The following is a 14824-nucleotide window of genomic DNA, read 5'->3' as shown; positions in this document are numbered from 1 at the left end:
CCCTGCTATTTAAGGTTGCTGTGCCTTGAAAAAAGACTTGGAAAAGGTGTTTTGGAAAGTGTGGAGCTCAGGTTCAGGCCTTATTTAAAGCAGCTGACTCTTCAGTGTAATTACTAACCAGCCCTACTGGTTTTCAGGTTGAGCTGAAAGCTTAAAAAAACCATCATATTCCCCAAAACATTTGTGAGCAAATATTTAACCGAAGACTGAGCAGTATCTAATGGAACAAATATCTCATACAAATATTGTATCATTAATTTCAGTATTTAAATATTTTGGTCCTGAATAAAAAAAAGTTCTAAGGAAATTGTTAGGCCATTAGTTTTTCTAACTGTATTTCTGTAAAATCTAGGGATCCACATGAATTTGATGGGGATCATAAGATCTCTCTCTCACACACACACACAAAAACCACTGGATTACATTGGTCCCCCTTCTCTCTGCAAGGAGTTTGAATAAGAGATGGGTGGCTGGCTTTACCTAGAACTAGTTGTGGTTTTTTTAAAATTTATATCCACATTCTATCTGACTTTCTGCCTGCCCACAGAGTCTGAAAAACATTTTCTAATAAGCTGTCCTTATTTTCTAAAGGATAGCCAGAAAATTAAAAGGGACCATTGTGGTTGACAAAGAGCTTGAAATCCAACAGAAATTTTTAATTTGCTTAGCTGTACCAGATTAGTGGCTGTCTTTTCCCCTTATCCCTGTTAAAGATGTTGGCCTTCTTTTTGGGGGGTGGGGGGCTCGGTTATTTGTCCCAAATACAGTGAAAAGAGAGAGGATGATTTTAAAAGATTACAAGTGTTTTAAGGTCAGCTTGGGTGAAGCGTATGTATGCCTCAAATTCCTTTAGAGCGGGATCTCCTCTTGAGTAAAACACATGAGAATTATCTTTGTGCATTGCATTTTAATTTTCAGCAGCTTGAATCCTGTGGCAGCTTTCTACTCAAAAATATGTTTTGTGTAAATCTAATTGAAAATAATTGGTAACTAGGAGAATGAATGCAAAAGCAGGCAGGCCGGCAGAGGGAAGATAACTGTTTATGTGGCTTCAGCCAGGCATTCATAATAGAAAAAAATGATGTAATTGCATCATGTTAATTCATAAATGGTACAGTAATTAGTACACCCATTTTTATAAAATTCAAATAACTTTAATGTTGAATTTGCATAAATTAAAATGGGAGAGTTTTGTGTTACTGCTTATTTTCTATCACTAGAATATTGCCTCATGATCAGGAGTGATGGGAATTTTTCTGCAACTTAAAGAAGCCTTCATTAGACAAGGAGAACCCATAGGGATATGGAAATTGCAGAGAAATTGAATAAATTCTCTGCAACTTTGTTTATTGTAGAAGGTAAAAGAAAGATCCTTGAGCCTGTATTGAGTTTCTCAGGGAGGAAATCAGAGCAAATTGAAGCTATTTGATAGAACAATCTGGAATATTTTGAAAAAGTAAAATATAAAAAATTTTTTGGATCTTGATGACTTGAGGTATCAGATGTAAAATTGTTGATTTCCCTGCAAGAATATTTAACTTATCCCTAAAATTGAGTTCAGCAGTAGAGAGCTGGAAAGTAGCCAATGTGATACCAGTTTTAAAAAGGATTCCAGGGGAGATATTGAAAATTATAGATTTGCCAAGATCAATCCTAGGAAAGTTGTAGAAATACTATTCAAAGAAAAAATTACTGAGTAAACAATGAAAAAAGTAAATCAGCATGAATTCTGCAAAAATAAATTCTTCCATAGCAATCTTCTATAATTTTTTAAAGTGGACAAAAATGATTCTGTCAGCTGTATACTTTTATTATCAAAAAAAAACCTTTAGCCTCATCAATCATTTTTCAAATAAACTTAATAACCATGATATATGAAGATACACTCTTTATCAATTATTAATTGGCTAAAGTTGCAAGGTGTAGAAAAACATGGTCAATTTTCTTAGAAAATGAAAGTGTAGTTACTCTGAGTGCTTTTATGATTTATGGGCAAGTTGTCTTGGAATAAGCAGTAAGTTGACAGGGTAAGCAGTAGATGATATCAAACTATTTAGGGTAATGAAATCTAAAATTTATGATCCAGCTCTAGAAAGTTTTTTTTGAAGTGCAACAAAAATGGTAAATGAAATGACAAATACAGTTCAATTGAAGCAAGTTTAAAGTGGTGTGCATTGGGTCACTGATCACATTTACATATAGATTTATGTACTTTGGGCTATTTTATCCAAACTAATAAGGAAGGTGATCTTGGGGTTTTAGCAGATAGCTCAATAAAGTTACTATTCAATGTTCAGCAACTAAGAAAAAGGCAAATGTCATGTTCAGATTGTCAGGAAAGATATTAAAAATAGAACTGTCAAATTTTAATCTGCTTCCACTAATATATTTTATCTAGAACTTTTGGGACCTCTTAGCATAGAAAGAAAAGCACCTAAGGAAGATATGATCGAATCATGCATGTCCTGGAAAAAAATGTTTGTGACACTATTCTCCTTCTCTTGAAACACCAGGACCCAGATTAATCCAGTAAAATTGATTGGAAACTGACTGAGAAAAAAAATTAAAATATTTAACATAATTATCCTATGGAATTTAATACAAAAAATAAATTGATGGTCACTGATATTATTTAAAAATGGCTGGATAAAATTCATGAGATGGCTATCAGGCTTAAGAGTTGTGGTCAGCATGCCTCTCAAAAACTTACAGGGAACATGCTGGAAGAAGAAATAAAATACTGGACTATGAGGTCTTAGCCTGATTCAAAAGAGCTTTTCTTCTGTTTGTTTTAGGACGTATGTTGTTAAATGACTCGAGAAAGGGTCCATCTCACCTCTATTACCGTCGTCCATATGGCTGTGCTGTATTGAGTATCTTGGATGTAATTCCATCAATTTCTGAACTGAAAGAAGAAAAGGATTTTGTTCTCAAAGTTTACACGTAAGTTTATTTGGTTGAAGCATTTAGTGACACATTTAAAGTTAGTGTGATGAGTAGTTGTATAAATTGGAGAAGCAAGATGAGCTAATTTTACTTAATTGTAAGGCTACATTAATAGATTCTTCCAAGTCTTCAAATACAATTCTCTCACCATCTCTTTTTACCACCTGATAAATTAAGGTGGATCCTTTCTAAGTTTCTTTCTCTGCTCATTTTTCAGCTGTGGGCTGTTCCCCCTTTTGTCTGATCATTTCTTGGGCAGCATAATTCCACTTTGTTTCCCTAGGTCATTCCACATCCCATTACAAATACTTACCTTACATATTTTAAAATAATTCTGTATGAAACTCCATTGGGCAGGTCATAAAGCAAAGCTCATGCTATTATAGTTATGTCCTGATATTATATGCAAATATATGGGGGAAGAATTTTGTGTAATCATATTGCGGCCCAATTTTGTCACTCCCCACTCTACCTTCATGAATGTCTAGTTTTAATTTTTTTTCACTTTGCTAAGTATATTATTTTTGCACTGTATTGCTTGTGCTCAAATCACGATCAGAATATCTGTTACCACTGGGAAATACTTGCTTCTGTGCTTTCATGTTCAACATGAGATATTGTAATTTTTATTAAAAGCAATCATATTTGTATAGGTCCACTTCCTTTACTGGGATGAATCAGAGTAGCACAAATGATTATGCAAGCTTTGAAGTTTTCATCAGGGAGCTGAATTCTGCATTTCAAAGTCATTTCCAAGGAGGTTTTACTTTACATACATAATTAATACTGGATTTGTTGGCATTAGATTACACTTAGCATCTTCATGAGGGAAAAAGGCTTTTTAACATACATTCCTTTTCTCCCATTCAGATTTTCTCAAAACCTTATCACTCCAGGTAGAAGACATTTTGTTCTTATGGAAAGTGCAGGCAGTTCTCTAGAGAGGGGAAATAATCAAGAAATTAAGGATTAGAGCTCCCCATCTTTAATAAAAGGAAAAACTACAAAAACTGGAAAAAAGACCAAGAAACAAGCAGACTCAGAATAAAATAGAAAATATTTAACAAATTTAATTAAAAATATTGCCAGGGATAATTTTTACTTACTTTGACAGCATATACTTACAAATATTTTGTCTCTGGAATTTACAAGCTTAATATTTTTATTTTCCAAGTGAAATGGTTTCTATAATTCAGGAACTGTCCAATATCATCATGTATTCTGACCATAATCTTGTGTTTCTGTTTGTTGTTTTATGAGAGGTACTTTCAAGTCGCTATCTGTAATTTGAACAACTCTACATGTTTATTTTCATTGCCTTTAAATATTTATTTGGGATTGCTTAAACACCAAAAATATTTTCATTGCTTTAAAAGCATGATTTTACTATACTCCTTTTATAACAATTGCCCTATTTAGTAACCATTAAAAGTCACAACTGTGCTGAAAAAATAATTTTATGTCCAATTCTTGTACTTATGTCTGTTGCATCACCCCCATGGTTAAATGATCAAGATTTGGGTGTTTGCAACCAGTAAGTATCTGTGAATGTAACAACATTTTGTGAATGTGATTGCCATTTGTTTACTTCAAAATTGGCTTGAGTCAATGGAGAAACTGGCAGTAAAATTCCTGGTCATGTGATATCCTCATTTATTGAACAGCTATAGTGAAAGTGAGGCTGTAAGTCTGTCCTGCTCACATGTTGTCTTGTATGATATTGTTTAGTGACGGAGTTGCCAGTGCCATTTGTGTTTCTTAAGTGTGGATTGCTTGTATTTGTCTTTTGTAAGATTAGTATATCTCTGAAAAAGAGGAGAGGAAAGAAAAGGCTGATTTTTCTAGTCATAGACCTCAGTCCCAGAAGATCGAACTATAGTTTTATTTTTACCCTGTTTCCCTTACATACCATGGCTTCAGAGAATGCCATATGAAGCACTTCCTAAAAGGTAGATGATTGTAATAAGTGCTACCACACACAAGGCAGGAGATAGAGTTAGTGTAAAGAAGTTGTCATGTTCTGGGAAAGAAAAAATAAATTTTTAAACCATGGCAGAAGAGGCTGAGGTGGATATTTCAGCTTTATCTCTTAAGTGAGATGCGAGTCTGCCATTAGGTCTGGCAGAAGAGACATGTTTCAGGTTTCATTTACAAAGGAATACCATCTGGTGGCACCGCAAAAGAGAGCCTTTTCTGTCTTAGCAACCGCCCTCTGGAATGCCATTCCCATAAAGATTTGATTGACAGGAAGGTTAAGAACTCCAATTTTTGATTCTATAGACTCAAACATGCTGCAATAAGATAACATATATAAATAACACACACACACACTCACTTTATAATGATCCGTGAATGTTAAGCTCTGATACCATCCTTTAAGTTTTCAAATAGGAAGAAAATGCATCATCTTAGTTATTCACAATTTGAATTATAAAAGATTCTGTTCTATAATGCTGCACATTACAGTTGTAAATAGTTCATTTTCCTCTCTATGTAATTATGTGCATATTTAATTTCATTGGCAGTGGCAAATAACATTGACTCTACTTTTCAGGTGCAACAATGAGAATGAATGGCATCAGATCCATGAAAATATAATTCGCAAGTCGAGCACCAAATATACAGCACCCAGTTCAAATTATGGTAACATTTTATTTTAGCTCTTTTGAAGATACATATTTTCTTTGGTAATGAAAACATTATATTTGCCACATAGTTCATATTTTAGAGGCTATGGTCATGAACAGTCTTCAAGGAATTATTTTTCTTGTTATAAAAATGTGGGTGTAGAGGCTGGAGATTTTGAAAAACAAAGAAGCTTTTAAGAAAAATAATCCAGTAACACCTTCAGCATTGCAAATTGTTAGCAGACATGAAATAGTCCTCTTACCTGAGATTTATATTTCTGGCTTCAAGTTGATGTTGCATGATCAATGAGGAAGCAATGTACTGTACCTGCTTACCAGGTTCCTTCTTCCTTTTCCAAACATATTTGCATATTTTTCTGACAAGGAGGGGAATATGGAGAGCATACATGGACTATATGGAAAAATGCCATTGGAAATAGAATCACTGCTCAACACTATATACGGCCAAGGTATTGCAATGAAGTTTGGACTGGACAAATTTGTTTCTTTCCATTCCAGTCATACTTGACATCTTTTATTTTATTGTAATTTTTTATTTGATTGTAGTGAGCCACCCAGTCATTGAGAGTCAGCCAGCATAAAATTTAACGTTTTTTTATGGTTGCTGCACAGTCAGCCATATGTTTAGGTTGGGCTTGGCATTTTTATTCACTTATCAAGTACTTCCCAAGGACCTGGACTAAGCCTGTCTCTACTAAATCCTTCACTGAAATCTGAAAAACTTTCAGATAATCTGCTTCCAGGGTTTCCAACAGCAGCAGAATGACCAATTTGTCAATAACTTTTCTCCAACATGTTGGGTTGGTTGGTAGTTATTGAAAACAACTGGGCTTGTCATTTTCATCTGCATAAAATTTGATGTATTCTGTTTTGACACCTGATAAATCAATGTTGCTTTATGTGCTTTGGTTACTTCATATCTAGATTATTAAAACATCTCACTGACATGTCTCCCTCTCCTCCATTGGTCCAGATTTAAATTACTGAAGCTCAGGTTGTTTTAAATGTTTTAATACACTTCAAAGCCCTGCACTGGTTACCAATTAGAGCCAGGTGCCACAATTTATTTATTTATTTTTTTGGTGGGGGGAGCTTTTGGGCGCTGTGACACTGTATAACTTCCTTCATCTATATTGTTATGTACACTTAAAATCTACTCAATCAGCCTCCTTAGCACTTTTGCTGTTCCTGTTATTCTAAGAGCAACTTTGGAATTGATTTAGTCCCAGAGTTTTATAGTTCATACCCTCACACTCTTTGGATGACATAAAAAATTTTAGGCTTTAAATCTAGGCCTAAACTTTTTAGTTATGAGGAATAGAGGATTTTGTGATTCTGACTAGTCAGTTGTAACATGTGGATTGCCTCAGGATAGGCCTGTTTGACTTTTAGATTGAATATGGCTTAATTTTATTCAATTTAATTAGTCATATATTTAGTTTTTATAGGTCAGGTTTATTATTTTCATTTTAAAATAACTTTCCTTTTGCTATGCCATTATTTCTTTTATAATTAGAACTGCTTGGGTTTTTATCTACTTTACACTATTGTATATTCTAATTTAATTGATACTTCTTTATTTATAATCTTTGTATAGTTTTATCAGTTATAAATACATATCATTAATATGTATTAATGTTAATATATATTAATGTGTCATTAATATATATTAATATATATCATTATATAATTATTATTACCACCAATATAATACTGTTCTTTTGAGAGCTGTATTGGTTACCACTTGGCTTCTGAGTACAATTCAGGGTGCTAGCTTTTACTTAAACCTTTCTTGGTTTACAACCTGGATATTTGTACACCATTTTGTCCAACTAACATTTTCCCACTAATGGGAAGTGACCAATACTGGGCATAAGTCATTTGGTTTTAATCCTATTTATTTTATATACTTTTTACACATACTATATTTCTATGATCTATTTTCTTGCTCAATATTGAATGTTATGTCTATAATTTGAAGGTGCTTCTGATAAGAATGAAGAAAGGTCTTTCCACTTGATAAAATGGTGTAGGATAATCTCTTTGTGTCCTGTCAATTGGCATTACCATTTACAGGAGTTGCCCCTCTCCTCTGAACAAACATTCATCTAGAATTGTTTTGTGCTGCTGTTTCCACTGTGTTGAGGAAGACAATCTCCTATATTATTTTTTGCTGCTCAGATGTTAAAAATATAATAATTCCTATTCTGTTGTAGTATTATGTTGTCTTTAACATCATTATACTCCATTGTATTTTTTTATTTGTTTCATAGTAAATTGAATTGCAAGAATCTAATTTTGCTCCATTTTTTTAGGACTTATAATTTCTCTTCAACTTGTCCGTGGAGAAATGGAACAAATTCGAAGAGAATATCCTATTATCTTTAACAGAGGGGTGTCTATTACAAGAAAAATAGGATTCCCAGATGTGATCATGCCTGGTAAGTGAATGAAAGTTCCACTTACAGCACTTACTGAATGCTGGTCTTTATCAATGTAAATAATACTATAAAATAAATATTAAATAAAAGATATAGCTGAGTGATTTAATTGTAAATAGTAATATTTTACTAAAAATAACTTGACAGAACTAAAGGTTATACATGAATGTCCTATATAGGTTTTTTTCCCCATGAAACACCTCCTTATACCTTACATAGAGTTATAACTTTAATTGTAATTTGATAATGCTTGCTATTCTGCTTAGGTTTTAAATCTGGGAATGAATTTTTTATAGATTGTTTTAATGCAGCACTTTTTTCTTTCTAAATATTATTTTAGATGATATAAGCATGTTTTAGAAGTCAGTCTTAAATTAGGAATAAATGCATATATACAATGTATGGGTCTTCTAACTAGTTCTCCACATACCTGCCTTTGTTTTAAGCCATAGGTATGCATTAGTAAGGAACCTTGTATTAGTAAGGATTATGTTACGCATGAAATCCCTGTTGTGAGCCCTACAGTATTTTAACATTGAAGTAGCAATTCTTAATGCTTTATGAAATACTGCTTTCAGAATGAAAATGGTTTCAAAAGCATTTTGATCATGTATCAGCTTTTCAGCAAACAACATTTCCATTGTTTTGGTTCCTTCTTATTGAAACATTTGACTTTTCATCTTCTTTTAGCACTTCAAGAAAGCAATTAAAGTATCAAAAATATTACAATTAGAAATTATAAGAAATTTAAAAATGTACTTGTTAGGTACTTCTAAGTGCTTTTTTAGTTCTCTGTCACTATAGAATTTTAGTACAAGGAGGATTTTTAATTAATACAAAAGGCAGTGATAGATAAAATTGAATTGAATTTGTTTATATGTAGCATTTCATTATATTGTTGCTTTGTACCACAATAATTTTATATTAAAGAACAATATAAGGCAGCTGATTTCAGTATGAAGCAATATTTTGCACTTTTGTGTTCTAAGATTGATACATTTACAAAATGCAGTAGATGGACCATTCTGGTTTTTGAAAAAGAAGTTTTCTGCTTTAATAGGGTACTTCATGAAATTTTACGTCCATTGTTTCAAAATTAATCATTTTCCAATTTTTAGAACAATAAAAGAATGATATAACTGATGGTAATTATGTGTGTTTGATGCACTATGAAATATTGGCAACTTTGTATTGAATGAAAATAGCTAGTTTAGTTAAACGTTGAATTGAAACCCAGACCTATTTACCTTCCCTGTTATCTTCCCTGGATTTTTAAATAAAAGATAACAAATTGTTTCTTATATACTTGATTATGACAATTCATTCAGCAACTATTTGAAGTTATGACACTGTGAAAGGGTTCAACCGCTTCTTGAACTTCTGGCTATTGCAGTGCCTCCCTGGTCATATAAACAAACTTTGGGGTTTGGCAACCAGCTCACACTTATACCAGTAGCAGCATCCCTTGGTCATGTGATTATTATTGCCAGCCTTCTCTGCCGGCTTTCCTCAAGCAAAGTCAATGGGGAAGCCGGCAGGGAAAGTCAGAAGTTGCTCGAGTAAGTTTTTTATTTCCCGCCTTCCTTTCCTCACATGTATCTTCCTTCTCCCTTTGTTGGCTTGGGCCCACCATTGTTCCCTAGACATCTTTGCACTTGCACAGACTTATCCACCCCGCAGTGCCCTCGCTCCCCGGCCTCCCTGCACTGGCACACAGACACACATCCATCAGTACCCTCCTTCCCTGAGCCTCCCTGTGCTCACATGTACTCTGTGTCCCGTTTTCCTGGCTACCCTGAGATTCTGCTGCATTGCAGCACCCACCAGCTCATACATGGCCTGGGCACCCTTGATGTTTTATCATGAAAGTAAAATTTGTGAAGTCTCCTTGAAATTGTGCTTCACTTTTGATGCATTAATCTGTATAGATTTTGGGGAGAAACAATACAGAAGGAATTTCACATTGCTTTGTTTCAGAATGTTGTTGTTGTTTTTTACTTCTGACTTAATATATAGTTCTGGAATTACCTGACAGTTTCCTATCCAAGCAGTATTCAACCTTAAGCAGTACTTAGTTTCTAAACACTCAGCAGGTGATGTTCCAAGCATTGCTATTTTTAGAAATTATGAATGAGTCTAGTACTTAATTTATCCAAGATATCTCTTTGGTTCTTGATTTTTATTTCATGCATGGATATATATTTCTAATCTATTTATTTGCAAACAAGTCTATGCCTCTCTTTTCTCTTTTTCTCAATTATTGTATGTATTTCATTTTTAATTATTCATAAAATGTGTTTTAACATTTAACTGTCAATAAAACTTGATTTTTTCTTTCTTGTCTAAATTGGCACCCTGTTTATCTTCCCTTCTTTCTCTCCCCTTAATGGCACAGAGATGAAGATAGTTGGGTGTAAGCTGTTGCTTCATTGTGTTCTGACCATTTATTACTTGCCGTTTTTCACATTTTACGCCAGAATTTACCCCATAATTTTCACTAAATGTTTGAAATTCATAAATATAATATAAGCTAGGTATGCTGATGGTGTATGCCAGAAAACATTTCTCATTACCCAGCGTTTTAGATATTCTGACTAAACTTACTCTCTGAGCTGTGTTCAGACATTCGTAGTTTCTCCCACTTCAGAGTATTTTGCTTTCCTATGGAGATTACTTCTGGAATGGAAAAGTTACAAGAGTATACCACAATTCCAGATTGGCATTCTGTAGATGAACACTGTAATGTGTTCATCTTTGTTTTTGCCAGCCAAACTAATACTAGTGAATAAAATTATCTACCCCTTCTGTGCATCCTAAATTACTCTGAAAAGAAAGGGGAAAATTAAGTTATGAAATAAGGGCAAGAATACTTGAAAAACTATATAGATTATTTTATTTCTAGCTCAGTTTAGTTATGAGATATCCTTGGAATACCCAGCAGCAAAAGGACAAAGATAGACAAGAAGAAATTGCATTTCAATACTATCTATGACTATGAAAAATATATTTTATCCTGGGAGCAGTGAGTGGCAATAGGGCAAAGCCTATCTCTCTTATTATCTCACTTTATATTTATAAACCAAGTTTTAGGTTTCCTATTGATGTCACTATTGTTTTTATTTTCTGATGTTTGTGTTCGTCACATCCTTTTTCTATGTACTGTACTACATCAGGTCTAAACCTTTTATAGATAGCAATTTGTACTGAAATTGTAGTATACATAAATTTTCTTCAAAGTAAGGAGATTCTTCCAGATTCAGCCATCCAGTTCTACATTTATATTTTACTTGACTTATGGATACAGGTACTAAGGCTTATTGATTATGTTATTGAAAAGGATAACACAATTATATTTTCTAGAATACAGTCCTAATTAAGTGAGATTGCTGTTGCAATTTTTTTTTAAAAAGTGTTTTGGGTGTTTTTAATCTTGTAGTTTATTATGTTTCTAATGTTTTCGGTGTATATTTTGGTCTTGTAATCTGCCCAGGATCTTTTGGAATGGGTGACCATAAGAAATATAAATATAAAGTATTTGGTTGAGTATGGCTGTTGATCAAAGCTATGGGAGTGTGAGTGACCATAACCCACTGGAGCTACTGGAGCATATGTAACAGCAGCAATGTCCTTTTTGGAGGATAGAGGCTTTCTTCTTGAAACCTTCTCATGGCGTCTCATTAGTTGGTTCAGTGTTTTCCTGATGATGGTTGCATAAATAGTGGTACAGTATTTGCCAATGTAAGAAAGGCCTTTGATTGAAATTTCTCCTTCAAAAGGACTGGTAATCCTAGATTTCATATACTTCTGCCACATACAAATACACAATTTTGAATCATTTTCCTCAAGTATAATGTTTTTGATATATTTGTTTAATTGAGTTCTTGTTATCTAGAGAACTTGTGATATTGTGAATAAATAATCTATGAGTTATATTTATGCAGAAATATTGAAAATTCAAAAGGATTCAGAAACTTTTAAGCACCACTTTAGTTGCTTGAAAAAAATTGCTGGGTAGACCTGTCCTACAGACGGACAATGTATGCAATAAAAATTACAGTACTGACTTTATTGTTTAGAACTGTTGTATTATCTACAACTCTTTGTAAATTAGCTATCAATATGGAAATAGAACTATCCTGAATGATTTGACCATTTATTTGTTAACTAGATAATTTAAAAGGAATTTGAAAAACTTACCTCCTGTCCTCTCCTCCTTTGTCTCATAACTGGTATCCTGTTTTCAGATTCCATAAAGCATTACTAACAGCCATCAAATATAATACTGATATTAAATGTTCATTTTTATTAACTATTCATTTTACAATTGGAATGAGTTGAAATCTCATCAGAACAAAATATTGGTTTGTCCAAAAGTGCTCTTTTCTGAAAACACTTTTTCTCCTTGTATGTAGGTGATATACGGAATGATTTGTACCTGACTTTAGAGAAAGGAGACTTTGAGAGAGGTGGAAAAAGTGTTCAAAAAAACATAGAAGTAACTATGTATGTTCTCTATGCAGATGGAGAGATTCTAAAGGTAAATATTTATATACTTTATTCAATGTATTTCTGTCGTTGGGTTTAAATTCTTTAAAATTCAAAATCTTTTATATGTGGAAGGGTTGAAATTCTTAATAAAATCTTCATTTTAAATTACTGATGAACTAAAGCAAAAAATAGAAACATTTATTTTTCAGCAAGAAAAATTGCTTATTGCACTGGTTGATATTCAAGATTCTTTCACATGATTTAATCTGCACTATTTTCTATCCAAGAATATTCTAGCACCAACTGTGTTTTTAGATGGTCCATTTCATGTATTATTCTATCACTTTTCCATCTTTTCACCAAAATGTTCATGGAACCGTAACATGGTTTTTTTCCCACTTTACACTGTGGTCAAATTTCAATGAGGATTTCAATCACTAAACAATACTATTTGCACGTTGAACTCTAATTAACCCTCCCAAAAGAATCCACACATTTCAAATGGTATTGCATTGCATAGCATATTATCAAAACTATATCTTCTCTTTTCTTATATCCAAAAGCTGAAATCACTGAAATATTATAATATTGAAGACCTCACTCTATCCACATTACAGTACAGTATACTTAATCAATTGTCAGTTCCTTTTAAGAAAATTAATCTTGTCTTCACTTTAATGGCCTTCTACCTAATTATACTAGAATCTTTTCACCCATGAAGGTTTGAGACAATGTTTTATTTTAAAATTTTTGTATTCACCCATTTTACCCATTTTAGATTATGCTCATAGGGTTTTATTACAACAGGGGTGTCAAACTCACGTTGTCATGGCAGCATCCTAAACTTTCTAAAGTTTAGGAGAAGGAATGGCAGAATCTGGCATCAGAGTGCAAAGAGGATCAGTTTAGAATTGTTACATACCCACAAAGTCCAACCCATTTGATTGTTGTTAGCCCTAACTCCAATCCTTACATAATTCTAACCAGGTATCAACTATTATTTGAAAAGATTTCTGTGCATAAATATCTATAGAGATTTTCACTCATCCAGTTCATGGTTGTCCCAAAGGTGCTTTGAAAATACAACGGTACTTTCTTAGTGTATTTACTGGAAAACATTCTGCTTCTCATCCAAGAAACTTCTTCAGTTCTGACTGAAGTTCTGTCAGAATTGACGAAGTTTCTTGGATGAGAAGCAAAACATTTTCAAGGTAATAAAATAAAACAGTCTAGGTGCCTTTTAAAAAGCACCTTTGGGAAATTTCTTTAGCAGTAAATCAGTTTAATTGAACTTCCATTTGTGGACTTGGTCTTTTGCACCTGACATAAAGCAAAATTACCCTTTACTTAAGATTCCTGAATTACTCTATCTCTGTGGGGATGCCAGGCTTTCCACAGAGACTGTATTGGAGACAGAAGACCGAATGTGTTCTTTGTCCAGCAGAGGAAGGAACTGGAGCATGTGACAGAGTCTCCCTCTCTCTGTCCCCCTCCCTTTCTCTGCCCCCCCCTCCCTTCCTCCCTCCTATGGAATGTGAATTTACAGTCTGACATAGGAGCTACATGCACAACATAGACTAATTAAAATATATAGAATCCTTGCATTGTTAACATGAGGTTGTTAGTATCTTTTATCATGTTTAGTGTAATATTTCAGTATTCTTACCTTGTACCTTTTTTTCTAGGACTGCATTAGCTTAGGCTCGGGAGAATCAAATAGAAGTATGTATCATTCGTTTGTTCTCTATCATAATAATAGCCCTCGCTGGGGAGAAGTCATCAAACTCCCAATTCCCATTGATAGATTCCGTGGGTCTCACCTCCGTTTTGAATTCAGACACTGTTCCAGTGAGTATAACTTGTTAATATTTTTACATATTTTTATTAAGGATTATATTAAGTAGATAAGACAAATAACCAAAACCTACAAAAATACACTTCGACTTATCACCACACTTGGTACAGTGTCTTGGTCATTGAGTAAAGTTGTTGTTAAGCAAGATTCCCAAGTGACTGCTGCTTCACTTAACGACCCAACCCTGATACCTCAGGGAATGGGGGACTCTTTGGGAGGCCTCAGCCAGCTATAGGGCCCACCAATGTATGTAAACCTTCCATGTGCTGGAATGCCTGGCCTCTCTTCCTTTCCCACCATGCCAAGGAGCCCTGGGTCTTATCCCCACTTCATTACATCCAAGAGGTCTTCTCCCTGCCCAACTTCTGTTTTAATATCTTTTCCTCTTCTCTGGAAGTTCTTATCATCTTTCAAGGTCCATTTGTAATTTTAATGAAGTATCTCAA

General features: G+C 33.7%; 1 protein-coding gene across 7 annotated transcripts in view; it reads left to right on the top strand.

Annotated features, from left to right (window-relative positions):
• DOCK3 (dedicator of cytokinesis 3) overlaps window positions 1-14824 on the top strand; it is a 177279-nt gene that overhangs the window by 47878 nt on the left and 114577 nt on the right. For all 7 annotated transcript variants that reach the window (XM_087924051.1, XM_087924049.1, XM_087924050.1 and 4 more), the window contains exons 12-16: window positions 2796-2943; window positions 5501-5589; window positions 7910-8035; window positions 12448-12572; window positions 14209-14371. In XM_087924051.1, coding sequence (XP_087780177.1) covers window positions 2796-2943; window positions 5501-5589; window positions 7910-8035; window positions 12448-12572; window positions 14209-14371 — 651 coding nt within the window. The remainder of the gene's footprint in view (window positions 1-2795; window positions 2944-5500; window positions 5590-7909; window positions 8036-12447; window positions 12573-14208; window positions 14372-14824) is intronic.

This window comes from Pseudonaja textilis, chromosome 2 (genome assembly GCF_049901715.1).
Source record: "Pseudonaja textilis isolate UNSWEBS1 chromosome 2, rPseTex1.2, whole genome shotgun sequence".
Taxonomy (NCBI): Eukaryota; Metazoa; Chordata; class Lepidosauria; order Squamata; family Elapidae; genus Pseudonaja; species Pseudonaja textilis.
The sequence above is the reverse complement of the archived record's forward strand: the minus strand, read 5'-3'. Positions and strand labels throughout refer to the sequence as shown.